This window comes from Cervus canadensis, chromosome 1, assembly GCF_019320065.1.
Source record: "Cervus canadensis isolate Bull #8, Minnesota chromosome 1, ASM1932006v1, whole genome shotgun sequence".
Lineage (NCBI taxonomy): Eukaryota > Metazoa > Chordata > Mammalia > Artiodactyla > Cervidae > Cervus > Cervus canadensis.
Window position 1 is genome coordinate 108,221,759 of NC_057386.1, and position 22,563 is coordinate 108,244,321.

At 57.7% G+C, this 22,563-nt stretch overlaps 1 protein-coding gene across 1 annotated transcript in view; it reads right to left on the bottom strand.

Annotated features, from left to right (window-relative positions):
• Positions 1-1,834: 1,834 nt before the first annotated feature.
• MAPK1 (mitogen-activated protein kinase 1) overlaps positions 1,835-22,563 on the bottom strand; it is a 55,616-nt gene continuing 34,887 nt past the window's right edge. Inside the window, exons 3-9 of the mRNA XM_043490334.1 lie at positions 21,342-21,531; positions 16,171-16,287; positions 12,313-12,427; positions 11,925-12,056; positions 7,166-7,275; positions 5,984-6,109; positions 1,835-4,801 (exon numbers count right to left, since the gene is read on the bottom strand). Of these exons, the coding sequence (XP_043346269.1) occupies positions 5,993-6,109; positions 7,166-7,275; positions 11,925-12,056; positions 12,313-12,427; positions 16,171-16,287; positions 21,342-21,531 (781 nt within the window). The 3' untranslated portion in view covers positions 1,835-4,801; positions 5,984-5,992. The remainder of the gene's footprint in view (positions 4,802-5,983; positions 6,110-7,165; positions 7,276-11,924; positions 12,057-12,312; positions 12,428-16,170; positions 16,288-21,341; positions 21,532-22,563) is intronic.

Below are 22,563 nucleotides of genomic sequence, written 5' to 3' on the forward strand. Positions count from 1 at the left end.
AGCCCCGGCCGAGTCAGGACCAAGTCCCCGCGTCTGGCTGGTCCACGGGAAAGCACCCCGACGCTGGCCGTGAGCACACAGTGCTGGAATCAGAATTCCTCAGGCTTGCACGTTATAAGGAATTAGGAAGCAAGATGAAGGGGAAGGAGAAAACAGAAAATCACTTGCCCAGACATCGGTGATTAAAGGTGCTTTAATTTTTAAAAACTATTAATTTTGCTACGCTGGGTTTTCACTGTGGCACGTGGGATCCCGCTTCCTGACCAGGGATCGAACCTGGGCACCTGCATTGGGAGCGCAGACTCAGCCGCTGGACCACAGGGAAGCCCCCCGACGCCGTCAATCCTGCAGTGAGCTGCTCCTATTTTCTGCACCCACAGCACGGGGTGGCCCTCGAGGCCCTGTGCGAGGGAGGGCCACCCACGGGGTTCCCCACCCCCCGAGAAACAGCTCTGCTTCCAGCTGACAGTGACTCAATTCTGTCACCGGTCGGCGCTCACATCTGTGTGTGTGGCCCCGTGCAGACTCGGAGAGCACCACGGCGCGCCAGACGCAGGTCCTCTTGGCCTTTTCCACCTGGAAGCCCCTCCCTCTGGGCTGGTAGGGTCTGGCCCCGACCAGGCCCCGGGCCTCTGCCAACAGACGCGCTCATCAGCTTCAGGACTGGGAGGAGGAGGGCCGCTGGGCTGGACTCTTCCAGGGCAGTCCACACTCAAGGGGACGGGCCTCCCCCCCGGCCCTGCAGGTGACCCAGCCGGGCCCCGGAGCCCACCTGCCTCCCCGCAGGCTCCGCTGTGGCCGCACCTTGCTGCCTGGGGGGCCGTCGGCCGGCCGCCCCTCCCGGTCCCGACCTGCCTGCCTGAGGGGCGCCCGCTGATGGCCTGGCCCTGCAGGCCGGCTCTGGCCCAGGCCCCTGGGACCGCCCCTCCTCACCAGGCGGCTGCCCTCACTGGGACAGATATGGCGGGAACCAGCACCCTGTCCAAGGACGACTGTGTCCTCAGCTGCCCTTGGCGCTGAGCTCCGCCCCCGTGGCCCTGGTCTGCCTGGACACTGCCCCCATCCCGGCGCCCCTCCACCGGGACCCTCTGCAGTCACGGCCAGCCCTGGACGCTCCGGTCCTGACAACACTGGGGCCCGGGCCGGCCGAGCAGCTGCCCACACTGCGGGCCAGACAGGCCGCGCCGCTGCTGACACGGGGGCCCGTCGGACGCCTGTGGGAGGCTGGGGTCGTCAGGCTCCTGTGTCCCCTCAGAGCAGGGCCACCTGAACCGCCCTCTGAGGGATGAGGACGACAGCGAAGCGTGTCCACCTCTGCAGGCACAGCCGGTGAGACACAGCGCCGCAAACGCCCGCCACACTCCCCGCCGAGGCGGGGTCCGCGCTGTTCCCCGGAGGCCGTGGTTTTCCTCTCAGCAGACACCGTGGGGAGGTCCACAGCACGGCGAACGAAGCCAGGAGGCACAGGGGGGCCTGCCTCTCGCTCGGAGGTCCCCTCGAGCAGGTGAGGTGCGGCCCCAGGCCCCCAGCCCGCCGGGACCCTCGCCGTCCACAGGCCGCTGCGCAATGCCCCGCAGGGCCCGGAGCCGCGCGGCCCACAGTCCCGCCCGTGCGCTGCTCTGGTCTGGAGAGACGTGGCCGCCGACGGTGAAGGAGACGCGGGGAGAGGCAGGGCCGCCGGACACGAAGCTCCGGGGCCCTTGGGGCTCCGGCTGCCGCCGCCCCCAGGAGCAGTCAGATCGGGAGACGCACTTGCCGGGGGAGCATGCTCAAGGGCCAGACGGCGTCCCATCCTCACCTGGGGATTCCAGGTAACTAGACATGCACGGTGCTATTTTTGGTAACATAGATACAATTTAATGATTCTAATTTTTTTGTTTTTTGTTTTTTTACAAGTCAGGTGCCGTAAGCATTCAAATAATCCATCTTTTAGAAAGTACGTTTACAGCATCAAAAGAATTAAGATGAAATATAAACCTTTCTACTTACAAGTTTTATACAGATTAACCAAATCACAAATACCACAAATAAATGTTAAGTTTTAACAATATAATGAATAAACATTCAGATTCTTAATAAAATCTTCCTTTAACATTTGTTTTTAACTTACCATTATACTAAGTAACCTATGCAGAATTTGGGGTACAACACCAAGAAGGCACCCACAGGACAGAGCAGACAGGAAGCAGGTCTGGGCCTTTCTCAAGGGCTCCAGGCGCAGAAAGCGCAGGGAAGGCGCGGCTCCAGTGGAGACCGTGCGGGAGGCCCTGGGTTCCTCTGCTGGACACGCCTCTCATCTGCGCTAAGAGGGTCACATTTCAAACACCAGCACCATTTTAAAGCACGGACGCTTTAAAATGTATAAGCGGGACTGCTCAGATTTCCAAAACCACTACATTTACAAAAATATTTCCCTTAAAAACTTGGGATTGTCCAAAACACTGACTTACAAATATAAAAGTATGATGGAAGGGCCTAAAGCACGTGTGCATATATGTACGTGTGTTAACACACCGTCACGTGCTACAGAAAAGTTACCAATTTAAAACCGTGGTAACACGTCAGCAACCGAAGGTCAGTCTCCTCTGCGCCGTCTGCACGTGACTGGCACACGCGTGTTGCAGGCTGTACCCCCACCTGCCTCGGGGACAGACCGACCCCGGGCCCTCCGCACACGGCCGCAGCAGGAGTCACGCGGACACGCCACCAGACGCAAGGGCCTTCCGCCTCATCTGCGGCCCGCACGGCCGTCTCGCGCGCTCGCAGGCCCGCCCTGCTGCTGTTAGGAGTTCTGTCTCATACTCACTGAAGGGATTGGAATGTTTCAACAGGAATTTTTGCTTACGTTTTAGACACCAAGAAAGCCACCGGCCCCAAGCTGAGGAGCAGGGGGCAGTCACAGCGTGAATTCACGTGACCTCATGCGCACGTTTCGAGAGACGCAGGCAGACCCGACGGGTGAGCCTCACACACCACAGCCAGAGAGCTCTTCACAGGTTCCTTGTGTAGACAACTTCCTGACCTGCTGATCCAAGCTTGGCGTGACTAGTAAAGGGCTGCAGGGATGTCAACACAGGGTTAGTGGCTTCCTGCCCCGGGGACCCCTGGACAGTGAGGGTCGGGGAAGCCTCCAGCCCCCAGGGGTTAGTAACCAAGGCTACGGCTTTCTGTCTGGTTAGCGAACTGCAGGTTAACCTCCTAACACTACTCTGGAATGTTAGTAGCCAGCACAGAGCAGCAAAGCAAGAGACCGCAGCTCCTTTGAGACGCACCCGGGGCCCCCGGAGCCCTGTTGCACGGCCCCGCGGGCCTTCACAGCACAGCTCTGCGCACGGAGGCGAAGCCACGACTCCCAGGGCCAACACCCAGATGCAGCTCTGGTCTGCGGGGGAGTCCAGCATGCCAGGCCCTCCTGGCGCTTGACTGGGACACAGCCACCCTCCAGGAAGAACCAGAGAACCCAGCTTGCGACTTCTGGGCTGCGTCCTCAGAGTCTGACAGAACACTGCAGACCTGTGATCTGAGGACAGGACCGCGTCAGAACTGATGCTCTGCTGCGTGGGGGGAAAACCCTCCACAATGCTGTCTACGTCACCTCACACAAACCAGAGTGCTCGGCCAGCGCCCAGCAGGGAAGGGGCCCGGCGGGCTTCCTGCTCTAAGCACAGCCTGTGCGTGACTGCTGGTTCGGACCCCATGATCCGGAGGAAATCAACACTGAATCTTAACGTGAACACGGAGATAGAGGACGTCCGTTTATTTTCAGGAATGACAAGTGCATTTCTGTTCGTATTAGCAGGCAGTCTTTATATAACCCATTCTCCACTGCTGTCAAAAACCAAACAAGAAAGAAAGGACAGCTGAGAAATGAAAAGCTGAAAACCGAGTGACTTTTCCTAAGTGATCTGCTGGATAGCATTTTCCGTGGAACACAACTCAGAGGTAACAACAGAGTTTTCGTTTCAACCACAGGCTTGTGGCAGGTGGACTCATCTCCGCACAGAAGCTGTAACAGTCATGCGAGGGAACAGGCAGAGTTCTGAGCACGGGCACGCGGGGGCGCCGGCACACGGGCCGGGCGGGCTCCAGGCGGGCGCCCCAGGCGTGAGCGGGCCCTGGCGCAGGCTCCCCAGGCTCTAGCACACGGTCACACGGGAGGTGGAGGATGAACTTGAGATGCTGACATGCTGCAGGAGGAAGGAAGTGTACAACGGCCGCCCCCCACCCGGCCCTCAGCTGTCGGGAGGGCGCCCGGCGGCCTGCGCCCCCTTCCCGATCCCGGGGAGCCGGCGCTGCTGGCGCGACTCCCCCAAGCAGGCAGGGCCGCGTGTGACGTGCCCTGCAAGTGCTCTGCCCCCCGCCGGGGCAGGTGAGCTGCGGGCCTCCTCCTCCTGTTTAGAGAAGAGACAGTGCTCTACCCCTGACGCCTGCGCGGCATCAGCGGGATGTGAGGTGGCGGGAGTGCAAAGGGGGCGGTCACGGCGCAAAGCGCCCGGGAGGCGGGAGACGGGGCGGGACTCAGGAGGGGAGGGGCCACGGCATCTCTCAGAGCAGAAGGCGGCTCGGCTCGTGACTGAAGCAAGGTGGGCGGGAGCAGCCCTGAGGGACGCAGAGCCGCAGGTCACGGAGGCGACGCACACGGGGCCAGAACAGCGCTCTGGCCAGAGGGAGTTCTTTGAAAGCACAGAAGCCGCCCCTCCGACGGCTCAGAGGATCAGGTGGACACGCAGACGGGCTGGGGACAGGCGGGCCGGGAGCTGCAGGAGCCGCGGGGTCTGCACGCCGTCCTCGGGCCCGTGTCCTGTGGGGAGACAGACAGACCCTCTGTGAGCCACGGACGCGCCACGGGCAAACCGCAGCGGCAGGGGGACAGAAAAGCATGAAGGCAGAGAACACTCCGGCAGCAAAGGCCGCCTTCCCGGAACCACCCCGCAAGGCGGGGCTCGCCTCCAGCCCGGGGCGCCTGCCCTCAGAGGCCCCAGAGGCCGCCCCGGGACGCGGGAAGGCTCGCGCCCTGCCCCACCGCCGGGCTCCCGGACGCCCTTCTTTGGCCACACTGACAGCATGTGGCGGGAACTGCTTCCCAACCAGCGGTCGAAACGGCGCCCTGCATCTGAGGTGTGGCTCACGGGAAGCCTCCCAGCGGCCTCTGATTTTTCCCTTTAGTTTATTTTTGGCTGCGCTGGTCTCTGCTATGGCACGCAGGCGTCTCTAGCTGCGCTGTGCGGGCGGGGTGCCTTTCACCAAGCGGCAGTCCACCCCGGGACGCGCACGTCATGTAAACGCTCTGGACGGGCAGGCGGGCCAGAACCACCACACGGGCGCAGCTGGCGCTGCCTTAAATGCCCCAGTTTTCTTTGCCCAAGCATGACCAGCACAGCCACGGGCTGGTCGGAGGCGCGAGGCTGGCAGGCTGGACTGGGAAGGGCAGGAAGGGCCCCCTGCCACCCCGAGCCCTGAGAGGCGGCCACGAGGGCTCAACAGGCCTCCGGGAGGCCCAGCACCCCCTAACGTCCTGTCCTACTTGAGAAAATCATACTCCAGGTCAAACCCGCGCCCCCTGCCAACAGACCCGCAGTCTCACTGGGAGCAGAAGGACTTGGGGTTCACCACCCTCCCCCAGGACCGTCCTGGGGGAAGGGCACGGAGAAGCCGTGCGGAACCCCCTGCCCGGCCCTCCGACGTCCAAGCCGGCCTGTCCCAAGCATGTCCCAGCAGAGGCCTCAACCTTGTCCTAATTCTTTGCGACACTCACTTCTAGAGTTCTGATACAAGCCCCACTCTCTCCCTTTCCAGAGTCTCTAAAACTGAGATCAGTGTTTCCTCTTTTTGAGCACTTTTTAAAAAAAACCTACCAACACTGCTGTTTGGTTTACCACACCTCGGGCTGCGGAGCTTCCACACTAAAATCCCTCTTTAATGATATTTAATAACACACTGTCTCCTTCTCCAGGACTTATCATATGGTTAAAGCTCCAGGTACCTGACAAATTTAAGATCGGTATCCCGGCTGGAATCGAGCAGTCTCTTCAAAAATGAGCTCTTTGAGCTTTTCCTTGGGCAAGTCGTCCAATTCCATGTCAAACTTGAAGGGTGCTTCGGCGACGGGCTTGAAGAGAAAGCAGAACTTTGAGACGAGGGAGGCCGTGGCGGAGGCCGCTGTCCAGGCTCTGGGCTCCCGCCGGCAGCACCGGCCCGAGGTGTGAGGGGTGCCCGGCGCGCCCTGGACCGCCCGCGGGCAGCGACCCCGCATGGCGCTGGGGTGTGGCCAGGTGCTGCGGGGGCGGGGAGGGTGCGGCTGGCTGCCCTGTGTCCACAGCCAAAGCCCCGATGCTCCAACACGCGCGTCTAGTTAAACACACGATAGCACCTTTACTGTTTTACCACAGTAAAGCACAAAGCCTCAAGGAAGACGAAATTGTGGCAAACAGCCACATTGACATTAAACAGAATGAACCCTGCTTTATCTAAATTTAGATACAAAAATGTAAGAATGAGATGGAAATACTCCAAATTTTAATAACGATATCTGTGTAATAAGACTACAAACTGATGTTTCTTGTATTTTCTGGTAAGTTTTTTTTTTTTTTTTAAATATCCCCTCTCTATATAAATAACCAGAAAGTTAACACTGTCTATGTATGTCAATGGAGAAGAACATGGCAATCCACTCCAGTATTCTTGCCAGGAGACTCCCATGGACAGAAAAGCCCGACAGGCCATGGTCCATGGAGTCGCAGAGTCGGACACGACTGAAGTGACCCAGCACGTGCGCCAGAGAGTCTCCGCACACGCTCAGTGAGGTCACCAGGCAGCCCAGGCCTCATCCCTGCCACCCTGACGCCAGTCCTAAGGGGCAGGAGACACACCCCACACTCGGCTCCGGCCTCCTCGAAGCGGGAGAGGAGACACGCGGGCGCTCTTCCTGCAGGAGGGCTCTCCGCGTGGGGCCCTGGGCACGCCGCCCTCTGATCCTCCAGCGCCCAGGGCAGTGGGAGCCCCGGGCCCCTCGTTCCCCGCTGCTGCCCTCTGACCACAGGGAGGCAGCCTCCACTGCTGCTGGGGGAGCTGACGGGTCCGTGCGCCCCCGCCCTCCCTGGCCTGTGGCGGCGGCCCCGGCAGGCAGGCAGGCAGGCAGGCAGGCAGGCGGCGGCCGGACTCTCACCTCGTCGCTCGGGTCGTAGTACTGCTCCAGGTACGGGTGAGCCAAGGCCTGCTCCACCTCGATCCTCTTGTGAGGGTTGAACGTCAACATTTTGTCCAGTAAATCCAGAGCTACAGACAGAAAGGTTTTGCACAGGTGAGAACCCAAAGGAGCAGTCACCAAACACCTCGCTCTTCCTGTTTAAGTCAAGAGCCACAGACGGGGGAGCTGAGGGAGCCGTGAGCTCAGGGGAGCCCGCGCCACCTGAGCGTCTGACGGCAGAGACCAGACTCAGGAAGGCGGCGCGCTCAGCAAAGCCTGCACACGGAGCCAGGATTCAGGCCCAAGTCTGCCCACAAAACGCGGCCTGGTCTGAAGGCACGGCTGTGCGCTGCAGGGCCACAAGCCGAGGCTGTTCGCCTTACTGCTCCTAGGTCAGCTCCAAGGTCACTTCTGCAGTGGTTACTTCCTGCCATGTGGCTTCAGCCTCCTTCCATGAGGTTCTGGCTGACTGGAAACACGTTCCCTGCTGGAGACAGCAGGTGGGCGGTCTGCCCAGGGGCGCTGGGCTCTGCCCCCATGAGTCGCCTCTGCAGCCCGCCACCCCTACCCACCTTCAGTGAGGAGTCCATCCTCGTAGTAAACCACGTTGGATGTGATGAGAAACTCCACACAACAAAGGACTTTTTTCAAGTCCATAAAGTGAAGTGTGAAAAAGAGTAGGATCTTTTTAAAGTCCACATAATGAATTTCTATGAATACATTTTCCAACCAGCAAACGGGAACACGGGACACCTGCTGGGCCCCAGCGCCCCCCCAGGGCCTGCCCCCCGGCCTCCCCTAGAGCACTGGCGTCTGCTTCAGGACTTGCTGACCTTCGCCCGCGGCAGTCAGAGCCCCCAGCGCCGTCTTTAACCCCCACCTCCTGCTATTGCTGGGACGGATGCACGCCCGAGCGACGACGGCATTCCTAAATCAGACCTCGCGTTCCTTAAAGTTCAATGCTAGGCAACAACTTCAAAGGAAAAGAGCTTTTTTCTTTTTTTTGCTACTGGAGAAAGGCCTGGCCTCCAGCCTGCTCCACCTGCACTGTGCGCAGTGACAGGAGGCCGGGGGAGACGAGCCACGGGCTGGTGCAGGCCGGGCTCTCCGCCACGCGCCCAGCATGCCGGGCCCTGCAGTTGCACTGAGCCACGTCGCCCATGAACACGCGTCCCTGGGTGCAGAGGCCACCGGCCCTCAAAGACCGACGTCCCTCTGAGGCCGGATGGCATCCCGCTGGGACCCTGCCTCTCCCGGGGGGGCCAGGACCCCAGGCTGTCCCCCAACTCTGGGGGGAGCGCAGCACTGTGGCCCCACCGCCTGCCCCACGGGTCACTCCCCTGCCGGGCCCCAGGGCCTGGCTGGTGCTCACTCTGAGCCTGCTCACCCACCAGGCGGGACTCCGACCAGAAGAAGGCTGCTGCCTGTCCCACCCACCCTCAGCTCCAGGTGCCGAGCGGGGCCAGAGGAGGCCACCTGTGGAGGCTGTGCCAGCACGACCGTGCTGCTCAGACCCTGAGCTCAGAACCTGCTTCTGAAACCCCAGGGCTCAGCTGTCAGCACAGCCCTGGGCCTCGAGGGAGCGCCGCCCTGGGCAGGCCCGTCCCGCACGCCCTCATCACTGGGTCGCACGCGGCGTGAGCCGGGGGCACGGAGGACCGCGTGGGGCAGAGCGAGGGGCCGCCCCGGGCTCAGCCCGCACCCGAGCGTTCGGCAGCGCAGGGCGGCGTGCAGACGCCCGGGCGCCGTCGGCAAGGCTGTCGCTCCACAGGCCCCGGGGGCCTCAGGGCTGAGCAGCACACAGCCAAGAACTGCGGGACCCCGGCCAGTCCTCCTCTGCTCCGAGTGAGACGCCGCCCGCTCACGAGGGCGGGTCAGGCCCTCCCCGCGGCCGGCGCACGCGTCTCAGCACACGCTACGGGAAACCAGGCTCCCAGGGCGGCGTCCCTGGGCATTGCTGCAGCGGGCCCACACGCATCCTCCTGGGAAAAGGGGACCTTCTCCCCTGCAAGGCCGACCCTCCCTGCTGTGTCCTAGCCCCCCCACTCCCGGGGTCCGTTCTGGCTCTCCTTCAAACCCCTGCCCTGTGCCCCCACCCGAGGCGGTCACCAGGACCTGAAGCGAGCCCCCTCCTCTACAGGCTCTGAGGCCCTGCCCCCTGGCGCTGCCCAGGAAGGACTCCTGTCCACCCCCCGAGTCCCAGTCTTCACCCCTGGCCTCCTCCAGGACCTCAGCTGACTCCGGAGTCAGCTCAGAACCCATGCACGGGAGACTCTGTGGGTGGACAGGACCCTGGTGAACGTCCCACTGAGCGTACACGTGCACATGTGTTTGCAGGAGCAGTGAGAAAGTCTGCGTGCTTTTCAAACAGCAGGTTATCTGACAAACGGAGACAGATTTCTCACAAGAACTGCGTTTTTTTAAATTTCAAAAAACAGGGGACTTCCCTGGTGGTGAAGACTGCGAGCTTCCAGCACAGGAACGTGAGTCTGACTCCTGGCTGGGGAATGAAGATCCTGTGGGCAGCTCTTGCCTGGGGAAGCAGGGAGAGGCTTGGCCGCAGTGCCTGCCAGGGGCAGGGACACAGAGGACGGCGCTTGCAGGAGGCGACCGTGTCACCATCAGAAACGAGGCTGGCCAAGAGGAGAGGCGGGGGGGAAGGCACTGCTGCATCGCAAGCCCAGACTTGGTCACAGCGGCCGTGCCCGGAGTCTGGTCCCCAGGCTGGTGAGGCCCTCTGGGCTGAGGCTGGTCAGGGGGCTCCCGTGAAGGGCAGAGAAGGCCTCAGAGCCGGCCCTCCAGTCTGGAGGACTCCCCGCACCCGCAGCCCGCCACACTGCCCGTCTCTGACACGTCGTCTCCACGCGGCTGGGGCCACACCGTGCGCGACACATGCCGCGCCACCTCCTCAGCGAGCACCGCGCACTCCTGCTTCCCCTTCTGCTACGGAAACGGTAAAAAGCCACATTCAGGGGCTGTATTTCCAACTGTCCTACGAGGTGGGTGAAACTTGCCCCATTCTGAGGTAAGGAAAACGCGCAACGGCGAGGTCAGTGACTGCCCCAAGTCGCAGGCCTGGGCGCCCAGCCTGGCCCTGGAGCCAGCCCCGGAGCACAGGGCCGAGCGGGAGCGTGCGGCTGTCAGCACGCGGACGCTCGCGATGCTGTGCGGCCCAGAGCGATGCACACGCTGCCCGGGCGGGTCTGACCTACTCCACACTCCTCTGTGATCAAACCGACCACCGTTCACTTATGCTTGTCTTCTTGGTGTGTCTGTCTTTAAAGCTCAGGAAGATATTTTTCCTGCACACAGAGATCAGAAAAATACTGAGCACTCTAAATACTGTTAATTTTTAACAGTATGATTTTTAGAAAAGTATTTGATCATCAATTGTTTTACAATTCACTCTGATGTGTGAATAGTGATTTAATCTGATTTTCTTTCAGATGGCTATTCGACTAGCCCCGTGCCATCTGCTGAGGAATCATCTCTTCCCCTTCACCACAGTAACTTTGGAGGGAATCCCAAGCTAGGTTCCTCTGAAGGAAAATCTACACTACTACTGGCTCAAGGCACTCAGCAGCCAGAAATTCCCAACAAACATGTGAAAAGACATTCAACCTCACTCTTAATTAAAGAAAAACAAATTAAAATGCCACTTTCCCATTTGGTTGGCGAACCCCCAAGTTCAGTACCCAGAACTGCTGGAACAAGAGAAGTGGCACGGCTGCCGACCCGCCTTCAGTCCAGAGCGTCCACTGCTGGCGGGGAGGACGCCCCTCCCGCGGCCGTGACCACAGAGGCCACCAGACTGTGATGGCCTCTCAAGGCCCACACCTCGCACAATAAATCACATCAAGGCTGGTCTCCTGTATTTGAGAGACTTTACATTTCCTTCCCTGTGAACCACTATTAACGAGACAAACCCAGACGATCAGCTGCCTGCAAGCGGGCTCTTACTCTGTCCCACCGCGGCTGCACGTCCAGGGCCTCAGAACAGACACCCGCACGTCTCCTAGGCGGACACAGTGGTCTCCGTGTGCTGCAACAGAAGAGCAGACGCGAGCTGCCAGCAGATGAACCGGCCCCACCCCTCTGCACCTTCTCCCAGCGTGGGGAGCAGGGATGACCGTGAGACGTGCTCTGACCGCAGGCTGCGGCAGAGACGCCCTGCTCTCAGACCATGCAGCCCCTGCGCTGGTGCTTTCGGGACACCGCGGGCATGGAACGCCCTGTCTGGCCCACTGCAGGACGAGGGCCAGCAGACCTGTCCAGCCCGTGGGCTCAGCAGCCCCCGGCTGTCAGGCCTGGGCGACGGGGGGCGACTAACCACAAACGGGCACGATGCAGCTTTGGGGAACAACGGAAATGCTCTGCATCCCGACTAGGGTGAAGTTACAGGACTTCATACATTTGTTAAAATTCTAAGGCTTGCACAACTGAAAAGGCTGAGTTTTATTCTACGTAAATTATTCTGTGATAAACCTGACTTTTAAAAATTATCCGATGACAAGATGATTCTGAAGACATGAACTTAATCCAAGTTAAGAAGTTCCAAAGAAACCAACATGTGGAAAGCTAGACGTCACCTCCAGACCCCTTAGCCCCCGGCCGTGGCGCCGGCGTAAGAGGGGGGAGCAGTGAAGGCCGAGTGCCCACCGGGGCTGTGCTGACGACCCAGCAGCCGCAGCCCAGGGCCCAGAGCGCTCACGGAGCAGACAGACGAGAGCACATTTACCTTTGGAGTCAGCGTTCGGGAACAGCCTGTTCCATGGCACCTTATTTTTGTGTGGAAGAGAGAGCAGATAGTTTCTAGCTTTTAAATTTATTATACAATTCAGGTCTTCCTGCGATGGGGATCCAAGAATACCTGTCAGATAAAGTAATCTGCAGTTAGTTGTCAGGCCTGAGGTAACCAAACGCGCGCCAGCAGCAGGGGATGGGCCCTGGCGCTCACTGTCTTCTCACCACCTCCCAATGCTGGACTTTCTTACCAAGTTTTCAATCAAGGACGAATAGAAACAGCTCATGCCTATGACAGGTCCAAGAGCTGCAGGAACTCGTCTCCACTCCACCTCATGAAGGGCTCTGACGTGAGCATGGGCCCCAGACACTGAGGACCTTACCCAGAATGTGGTTCAGCTGGTCGAGGTAATGCTTCCCAGGGAAGATGGGCCTGTTGGAGAGCATCTCGGCTAGGATGCAGCCCACGGACCAGATGTCGATGGACTTGGTGTAGCCCTGCAGCGGGAGAGGGGAGAGTGACCCTGCCGCCCCGGGACGATGCGCGCTGCCTGCTCTGCAATTCAGAGGCGAGTGGAGACAGCACTCAGGCACAAGTGCAGCCGGCTTTCTCGTGAGACACCAGAACGCCAAGACTGCTTGATTTCACTCCTCTTCAGAGCAGATTCACTTGTTAAGAAAGAAATTCTGTAGTAGACCTCATTCCTTTCATCAAATGATTTGTGAGAAAGAATTAGAATGCCTGTAAGCTGAAGCTGGGAAAACGAGAAAGCAGTGAACAGCCACTGACTACTCTCAGACATCCGTGGACCAATCACTCATTCTGGAAACTTGGAAGACACTCAAAAGGGGCATTGCTCCATTTCTAGAATATCTTTCTTCATTCGGAAAATCATTAAAAACAAAATAACAACCCATGATTTCTGCCCCACCCCCCCAAAAAAAGGTGTGCTAGCTCCATCCTATTTAACTAATTCCTATTTCTCATCTTCTTTTTCTATTCATTTTTCAGGCATAGTTTTTCTTTTAAAGGAGTCTGGTGAAAAGACATGGAAGAACTGCCCTCCAACAGTGACACCAAGGCGTCGCCGTGTGAGCAGACCTCTACAGAGGACGCTCACGTGTGGCGGAAGTCAGAGAGGAAATGTGGAGAACAGCTCAGGGAAAAAAAATTCAGTCACATATTAAAGGCTATAGAAATACGGCAAAGTGTTTTTTGAAAATCAAAGACTTAATGATCAGATCTATGCCTGTGATAAAGTGGGCTGAATTTCAAACTAATTCTTTTTTTTTTTTTCCCAAACTAATTCTTTCCAACAAGAATTGGAGGTTTAGGGGCATCTCCCTAAAATGTCCTAGTAGTTATTAACATGCTGGTTACCGATATTATTACTACAATTAACAGCAACTATAACCACGATCAGGTGGAGACCGACTGTCCTCATGCAGCACCTGAACCACTGCTAAGGACGCACACACTGAAACAGCGGCAGTTCCTCCCCAAGTGACTCACACACAGACTCGCACGGGGGGAGAGAGTGAGGCGGCACGCGAGGGCGCGGGCGGGGACGACATGGGGTGGGGGGACAGTGCCCGGCGCCCCGTGAGGCTGCCCTCGTCTCACACGACGTGGCGTCCGCGTCCCCTGGCCACTCGTTCTCCCACACGCGCGGGAGGCCCTTCCGGGATGCCACATGTGAAATGAGGCAAGAGCGAACCCTGCTCTCCCGACGCTGGGCATTGCAGAATCTCACATGGGCATGGGCGTCAGCAAGAGCCACCAGGCCATGGTTTCACGTCCAGGGGGCAGGCACCCTTCCCCGCTGGGTTCCAGTGTGGGGTCAATGATATCAACTCTCCCTTTCCCAGCTTCAGGCCAAGACTCTTCTTCACTAACTCAAACCAAAACAGCAGATTTGAGAGACTGCAAGCAGCCCCAGGTGAGAAGCCAGCATGCTCAAATCAAGCCAAATGCTGAAGAGACATTACTCTCCTCACTAAAACGCTTTTGTTGCGGAAAATAAGCAGTTAAAAAACGAGAAATACCTAATTCACATTAACTTTTAAAATATGCTTAAAAATTAACATATCAAAAACTTCTCAGTTTTAACTGTCATATAGTAAATATTGACAGAGAAAACCCACATAAACAAAACCTGCCTAGGGTCTTGGACCAACATCTGGACCCTGAAGGGATCTGTAGCAGAGTGTGTGAGAACCCCTGCCTTTTCCATTCCTGCCATGTTTCTGCGAGTTAAAAATCCTATCAAGTGAGATGTTACAAATACACAGAGCACTCTCGCTGGCCAAAGCTGAGACAGTGAGTACTTAAAAAAAAACAAACAGGAAGATAACGGACAGCTCAGAAACAGAACCCGCACAGCCACCACGAGTCCACAATGATGCTTTCAAAACAGAGATGGGGTCAGAGGAGGAGAGAGAAGAGGGGAGTGCTTCTTGTTAATGTAATTTAGAGAAGCCTGCTCTGCACACCCCAGCGGGAGCAGTGACAGACACAGCGGTGCTCACGGCACCCCGGCGAGAGGCTCTGGGGGGAGGAGCCCCAGACACGGCCTGAGACCCTGCGGGGCCTCTGCAGCCGAGAGTGACCGGGCCCCTCACGAGGAGCCCGCCCCGAGAGGCAGGAAGAGAGCTCGGGCGGGCCTGAGGCCGCCTCTGCGCTCCCCAAGTGCTCCGGGCCGTGCAGGAGCGGGGGCGACCCACACGGGCCTGGCACACGAGCCGCAGTGAGGGCGCAGCCGGGCCAGCGCCGGACGAGGCCGCCAGGGCTCAGGAGCGTTCGCCAGCTCCTCAGGTTGGTCCGGCAGGAGTCACTGAGCCTGGCACGGGGGAAGTGAGAGGACAGCTGGGAGACAGGCAGGCAGATGGCAACGCGTACACAGGTGTGCCCCCGACCCAATTCTTCCGTGGGTGTACTGAGGAAGATGCTGGACACACTGCTGGGAGTGACACTCTCAGGCCAGAGGAGCCACGAGTGAGGATCCAAACCCAGCTTTTACTACAGTGAACGCCACAGAGCAGAGGCCACCATCCTGGTGGCCCCCCTGGGGTGGTGAGAGGCCCCCGGCACGCAGGCGCCCGGGCACGGAGCGACTGGCGCACGGCCGTCCACAGCAGGAGCCGGCCCTGTGGGACTGTCTGCCGTCCGGAATTGAGAGAACCAACACAGCGTTTTCTTCTTCGAAACATCTGTTATGCCAAGTCCTTCCTTATGATGGAATTTATTCTAATGGAATTTTTTTTTTTACTTCTACAGCTGACTAAACATGCGTATGACACCTAGAGTAACTACCTGCTTTCAACAAATTCCATTTCCTCACAAAAGCAACCTAACAGATGGCCAAGTCCTTTACGAGTCAAGGCTGGAGGACGAGAACCCAGCCCACGGGCCGCGCACTTCACTCACTGCCGTCGAGCCTCCCAGGACGACTTCTGGTTCTGACACCTGAACGTGGGTCCAGCGTTACTCTCACAGCTTCCCTGACACATTCGTTCCGGAGGAGGGAACGGAGTTCTTCAATCTCCACCTTGCGACACAGACTCGGGATGAGGTAAGAGGCGTCAGGCGCACAGACCTCCTCAAGCGAGACACCCAGTCAGACGCCACCTGCAGGTGATGCGCCAAGACGCAGGCGGCCCCACGGCGTCCTCACCCCTCACGCCAGGCTCACTCGCGACGGGCCTGCTCTACAGACTCTCTGCTCGTTTCCTGCGAGCAGACAAAGGCCCTGCCAGCAGTGTGCTTTCAACCTGGGTGCAGGACCACCATGTCATTCTGAAAGAGCTACAGCAGCTCCTGTTTTTTCCACACCTGTGTTTTCTTCCAATTTTATTGCAATTTTGCTGAAGCAGCTTCCTCATGATCAGGTAGGTGTGACTCTTAGAGGAAAGCCCTGGTCCGCATTCACAGACCACAGGCCGTGCAGAGCCCAGCTGACAGGCCGGCCTGAACCCGGCAGCAGCAGTTGCAAGGGAGGAAGCTGCCCGGGTGGAGGAGGGCTGGCCGGGGCGGGACGCAGGTGGATGGTGACGGGAGCACACCCCGCGGCTCTGTAAGCCAGCGCGAGACCAGCCGAGCGCTGGGACGTCAGTGCTGAAGGGAGACAAGACGGTACCCTGGGGCTGGCCAAACAGGCCAAGCCTCAGGCCAGGCTGACTGCAACTCACGTCCTAAGTTCTCTGGCCTCCGGGTTTTCTTCCGACGCAAACCTGGTCCTTACCTTGGAATTCAACATGATTTCTGGAGCCCGGTACCAGCGAGTGGCCACGTACTCTGTCAGGAACCCTGTGTGGTCGTGGTCCGGATCTGCAACACGGGCCAAGCCAAAGTCACAGATCTAGGGGAGAACAAGACAGGACACCTTCTGAGAGAGTCGAAGTCGTTAACAGCAGAGCCGCACAGACGCCAACAGGGCGACGGCAGAGCCGCGCAGACGCCAACAGGGCAACAGCAGCGGCGACGACCACAAGTGCCACCATTCTCACGCGGCAGAGCTCCAAGGGACTGGCCCATGCTGTCTCTTGCCTGGCCCTCACAACAACCGAAAGGCAGCCGCCTCGTGTCAGAAAGGGGCAGGCTGCCGAGCTCCTGCACGGAACACATTTTCAGAGGTATGCAGCCGCTACTGATTTGCTTACCCACAGCAATCCTGCTTAGGCCACTGATACACAGCTACGCACCAAGAATAAGTTCCAGCCCCCAGCAAGCGCTGGAACAGTCACCGCTGCGACCAACTACTTCTCTCCACACACGTGACCTCCCCTGCCTGCTCTGCCCACCTCCTTCCCCTCCTATAGTCAAACCCACTCCCAAAGCTGTGCGAGACGCTCCACATACTGACGATGAACCCTTACCCGCCCCCCCCCCAAAAAAATCCAGCTGTTAATTTCTCCTGACTCACGCAAGCTGGCCTTGACCATGCGACAGTTGGGGCTACTCCGGATGACAATGTGTGAGAAGAGCGACTGGAGCGTATTTGGTCCCAAACCACCGCAGGGCCTTCTAATTCCTAGCTCCTGGGGAACTAACCCGAGAGAGAGATGCTAACACAGACGGGAATCTAGCAGAAGGCCACCTGGAAGACAGATCGCTTCAGAGGCTGACTGCTTTAACTCAGTCAAAAACTGACAAGGGTCTGAGCTCAGTCCATAAAAATAGAAATACGGAGGCAGGACACGGCTCAGGGATATTCAGAAGACTTAACGGACACCAACCTCTGCTCAGAGACCCCACAGCTGATGGTCTTGACAACTTAAAAGGACTCTGAAGGCCCCGCCCACCTCCTCAGGACCCGTGGCCGTGGACACTGGCAACCCCTCGCAGCACCCCTGACCCCGGGCCCTGCTGCTTCCTCGATGTGGCACGCAGACGTTTTGTATCCGTGCCGCCCAACTCCCGTCCTCTGAGCCTGTCAGCGCGCCTTCAGGAGGAGCAAATGCCATGCCTGCTCCGCGTCCCTTCCAGGGCCGTGCTCTGGGCGCTCCAGGAGAGGGCCACACAGTTGCTGTGGCATCTTGAGGCCCCCCGTGGCCTCCAGCACCAGCCTCACCTCCACAGCCAGACGGCTTGCTGAGGCCATCACATGCTGGACAGCCGCAGGCTGACAGACTGCCTGAATCTCTGCAACGCACCTGCGCCGTGCACCCCCCCCTTGGGCACCCTCGGCATGGCCGGGCCCAGACGCGAGTCACAGCTCTCTGTGGGTCAGCAGAACCAGGTGAGAAGCCCGCATACAGGACCCCAGATCAGTGGGCTCAGTCCTGGGGCTGACGTCTCCACCCTCCTCTGGGAGCGGAAACAGAAGCAGGAGCCACGCTCGGGCAGGCGGACGGGACCTCATAGTTCTTCAGAGACAGGCCCTCGTGGCGTGAGCAACCTAAACATAGCTGTGGGAAGGGGTCCTCTGGAAAAAGGCACGCCGACATAACCCTGACCCCACTCTGGCCACAAGCTCTGGGGCTGAGCTCGTACCAAAAGGGCAGGATTTATCCTCTCTCCTCTGGAAGCTGGGCAAGCCTTTCCAACTGCCTGAACCAAGAGAACACACTGGAAGCGACGCTGTGTGACCTCCAAGGTGAGATCATAAAACGCAACGTGGCTTCCACCTGGGGAACTGGGAGCCTCTGGCCGTGTCGTGGGGACACCAGGTCACGTGGGCAACACGTGGCCATGCCGTGGCACCACCCGCCAGGCCTGTGGGGGATGATCTGAGCCTCCAGGGCCATGTCTTTCAGCTGCGGTCCAGAGGCTGAGCCCAGAGCAGTCACCGCCCCCCCTGCTGCCTGACCAAACTCCTGACCTCAGAAATTACAAGCTCAAACATGACTACCGCTGTGTCGGGCCATGAAATCTTGGGGGGCTTGAGAGAGGCTCTAGCCCGAGTGGAGGTGAGAGGTAAACAGGCGTCCACATGGGGAGGTGGCAAGAGCCCCCAAGGGGACTGGAGTCTGAGTAGAGGGTCCAGGAATACCCTGCACCGACCACTTACATCACTGGAAGCTGCACAGCGGTGACGTCACTGACTTTTATCCCTTGTGCGTTATCAGCTGGCATATTTACTTTAAGGAAGCACTGTCACTCATCACCCGGGGCTTCGTGCCTGCCCTGATGCCCGGAACCCACGGGGAAGACAGGGAAACCGTTTCCTCCTTCCCTGTCAGTTACCAGCTTTCAGAAGAGCGAGCTGGCTTAAGGAGGATCGTGTTTTACTACTGGTGTCCTACACTCCCAGTAGATAAAAATTATTGGCTATAATTTAACAAATCAAGAGGTACATGTAGGGAAATTCCGTTCACGGTCATCCACGGGAAGCTCACATGACTCTCTTAAAGTTCTTTTAACACTGCAACACTGAAAGCTAATACAGTATTAACCAAAAAACTTCCAAGGCTACAAAAAAAAAACCACGACAGTTCCATATTGAGGAAGGTAGACAACCAGGATATGGTAGAAGAAATAGAATATGACTTAGTCAAATGTCCTACCACTCTTACCTGGCTATCTTTGGGACTGAGTAAATTCAAATTCTCCTAGAACAAAAACCCCAAAGATATTTCATTTTGTGTCTTTTGAATCCTCCTTTCTAGGCCCACCCAGAAGCATACATGCTACGACCCTAGCAACCTGGGGTCCCCCTGGGGCTGCTGGATGAGGCTCAGTGAGCAAACAGCGAGGACAAAGACTGCTGGAGACCATACACCTCTGGAAGTTTCACTAAAAACACGTTGCAAGCAGAATCTCCAAATAGGGTCCACAACCCTCCCTTTTCTGTGGCCCCAAGAAATAAACAAGATGCCTGCAAGGAGAAGGTTCCAGGAGGGCCGTGAGAGGCCAGGGTGTCCTGGGTCTCACGGCTGGGCACCGAGCACAAAGCATGTTTATGGAAGCCAAGAAAGGAAGCTGACTGCTACTGGGCTTGACTGTACCCGGGTCAAAAGCTAAAGGTCTGAGACACTTAAAAGAGCTGACATCCTGAGGGCTCAAGAGTAAAAAATACTTACTAACACAGAAGTCAATGGAAAAAGGAAGAAGTAATGTAATTACCTGCTTGAAAATTCAAAAAAGACCCTAAATAACAAGACATCAGTAAAGCCACTGGTTACGAACTTTCTAGGCCTGGGGCTATGGGATGGCATCGCGGTCACCCCAAGCTCTGAGGAGGGGACGGGCGTCCGATGAGCTCAGAGCCCTCTTCCCACAGGCACTGGCTGCAGCCCCCACCCCGGGCCCCTACGCTGCCCGTGGGACACACTCCCACGACCAGCCCGTGACCGGGTGACACGCACCACACTCCCATCTGGAGTGAGACTCTGAGGACGTATGCCCACGTGGATGATGCATCCCCCATGCGGACATTTTCCAACGTGGGTCAACTGTACTGCTCTAAGTATCTAACACATCCTATTGTATTCCCGAGTGTGTGTTAAATTGAGTTTTGAAAACAATGCCTCGACTGTGCAGATGTCCGGTAACACACACATCCAGCGTGGGTGAGCAGGGAACAAAACGGCCCGAGGTAAAGACAAGTCCACCAGCCGAGAAGAGGCGGCAAAGTAGTAGCTTCCGTGTCCTCTTCTCAAGGAGGAGCATTTTCACGCAAAAGTTAACTTCTCCCAGAAATATTACATACTTTAAAGATTAAGAAGAGCTCTTCAAAACCAAACAACAGCAATCTGCCGTAACAGGACTGTGAAGGTAACAAAGAGAAAGAAAAAAAGAAAAGCAGTAGGAGACATCAAAATAATCTCTGTGATTTCTCAAGAAAACCACTAAGAGCTGACCAGGTTTGGCTGTTCCTAAGTGCACCCTCATCCTTCAGGCCACCCTGACTCATGTGCCCAGACCCACGGACAGCGATCTGGGGGCTACACCCCACGTGGGAAGGGCATGAGTCTAACTCAGAAGGATATTAAGGGGTGACAGAGTCCATACCAGCCGTGTCTGATGCAGGAAGCTTCCTCCACCACGTCTCACAGGCTGTCTGCTACACAGCTGTAAACACCCGAGACAGCAGATAAGCTAACTGTCTGAAGACAGGGCCACTGACAGTTCCAGAAGACTCTCCACGCAGAGCAGGCCTCAGTGCTGGGGCGCGGGCCCCTCACTTCTCCCTTTGCTGTTGGCTCCTTCTGTCTGCGGTCCCCTGCACCCAGCACGGCACCTTACCTACTGCAGGGCTGGCATGCTGGGAGGGACAGCACGATGCCACCTCCTTCCTGACACGTCATGGCCCCGGCCAGAGCCGGCGGCCTTCTCCTCTGGGTCTGGAGGCGCTCCTTTCAGAGCCTCCGTCACCGCAGATGGCACCACAGGCATACACTCTACCTCCGTGATGTACACGCAACATGCCACTCCTGCCAGGACCACCCCATCTTGATGAGCACAGCCTGGCAGTAGGTCTGGGACCAGGAAGAGTGAGGCCTCTAGAGCAGCTCCTCCTGAACACTGTTCTGGGTCTCCTGAGTTTCTACATGAATCTCAGCATCAGCCTGTCCGTTTCTGCAAAAACAGGCACCTGGGGCTTTGACAGGGACTGCATGAAGTCTGCGGACCACACTGGGAACACTGCCATCTCAAGAACACAGAGTCTTCCAACCCACGAACATGAGGTGTCCTCTCACGTGTCCAGGCCCTCTCACACTCAGACGCGCTTCCACTGGACTCTATAATCCCTTCTTCGTATCTGAGCCATCTGTAGGCCTCCCTCCTTATTTACCTCTGCCATGTATTAAAAGACTAGCACTCTTGACTTGCATTTCTTTTTGCCATAAAAATGCTTTCAAGTATTTCTGGTATAATTTTAAATACGAATAACAATAAATACAAACATGCCCCAGTAAAACAAGTGTTTTCAACAGCTACACCCTAAGTGAGAGTAAACACCAGGCTGACCTTGAGATCGCAGGTGGTGTTGAGCAGCAGGTTGGAAGGTTTGAGGTCACGGTGCAGCACGTTGGCTGAATGGATATACTTTAACCCTCTGAGGATCTGGTAAAGAAAGTAGCAGATATGGTCATTGCTGAGGTGTTGTGTCTTCAAGAGCTTGTAGAGATCTGTTTCCATGAGGTCCTGTACTATGTATCTGTTTGGAAAGGTTAAGGTAACATACCGAAATAGCTGGTTACACTCAGCAAAGCACTGAAAACAAAAGGAATGCCAACAATCCACTATGCCATCCTGAGGCCCCGGAGGGAAATGAGAACCTGATGGCAGGCGGGCGCACCTCAGCGGAAGGGGTCGGAGCTGTGCCCTACGCCTCAGCTCCTGTGAGACAGCACGTGCGCTGACGCCCCAGCGGAGACCTGACCTTGCGCAGGAGACGGGCCTGAGTCCTGCGCCCCAGGGGCCCACCACCAAGAGGAGCCCCTGGCATCGCTGAGAGGGGTGGGCGGTATCAGGCGCTTTCTCCTCTGGCCCAGCAACAACTCCCGACTTCATTGGTCTTTGACCTGCCTTCCTGTCCCCCTCCTTCCCCACAAAAACCAACCATAAAACTTTTGGAAACACAGGCTGAGAACACACTCGCTACTAAACTCAGCCCTTGGTCTACCTGTCTGCCTCTGCAGTTCAGGCTAAGAGACTAAACACATCAGACAGTGCTCGCTTGCGCCACCAAGGGGCCTGTGGGCTGCGCCCCTCGGCTGTCCGGCCCACCCTCCTCTCAGCGTCTAGAACCTCAGGCACAGCCAACTTCGTTCCCACGGAAAATAAACCGTAAATGCTGCCCGCGTCTAACCTCACCTCAGTGTGCTTCCGTCAGTGTTCAGGGGTTTAAGCTCATGTCTCTGCACACGTCACACATCCACAGAGTCACACCAGCGGGGACACGCTTGGGATGTGAAGGAGACACGACTGGAACGCGTGTCATCTGACGGAGACGTGACTTTTAAGGCAAAAGGTAAAGCAGGACCGCAGGCGCAGAGGAGGCACTGCACTGAGCGAGCGGCAGACTCAGCAGAGCTGGTAACCGTGGAGGCGCCCGGGAGACCGGCCTCCCCGGGGTGGGGCGCACAGGGCAGGCACACCGCCTCCGCACGGGCCCCTTCAGCACAGCCCGCCCTGCTCAGATCAGGACAGTCTGGGCCTGACCGCTGCCGTGCAGGCCCCCTCTTCA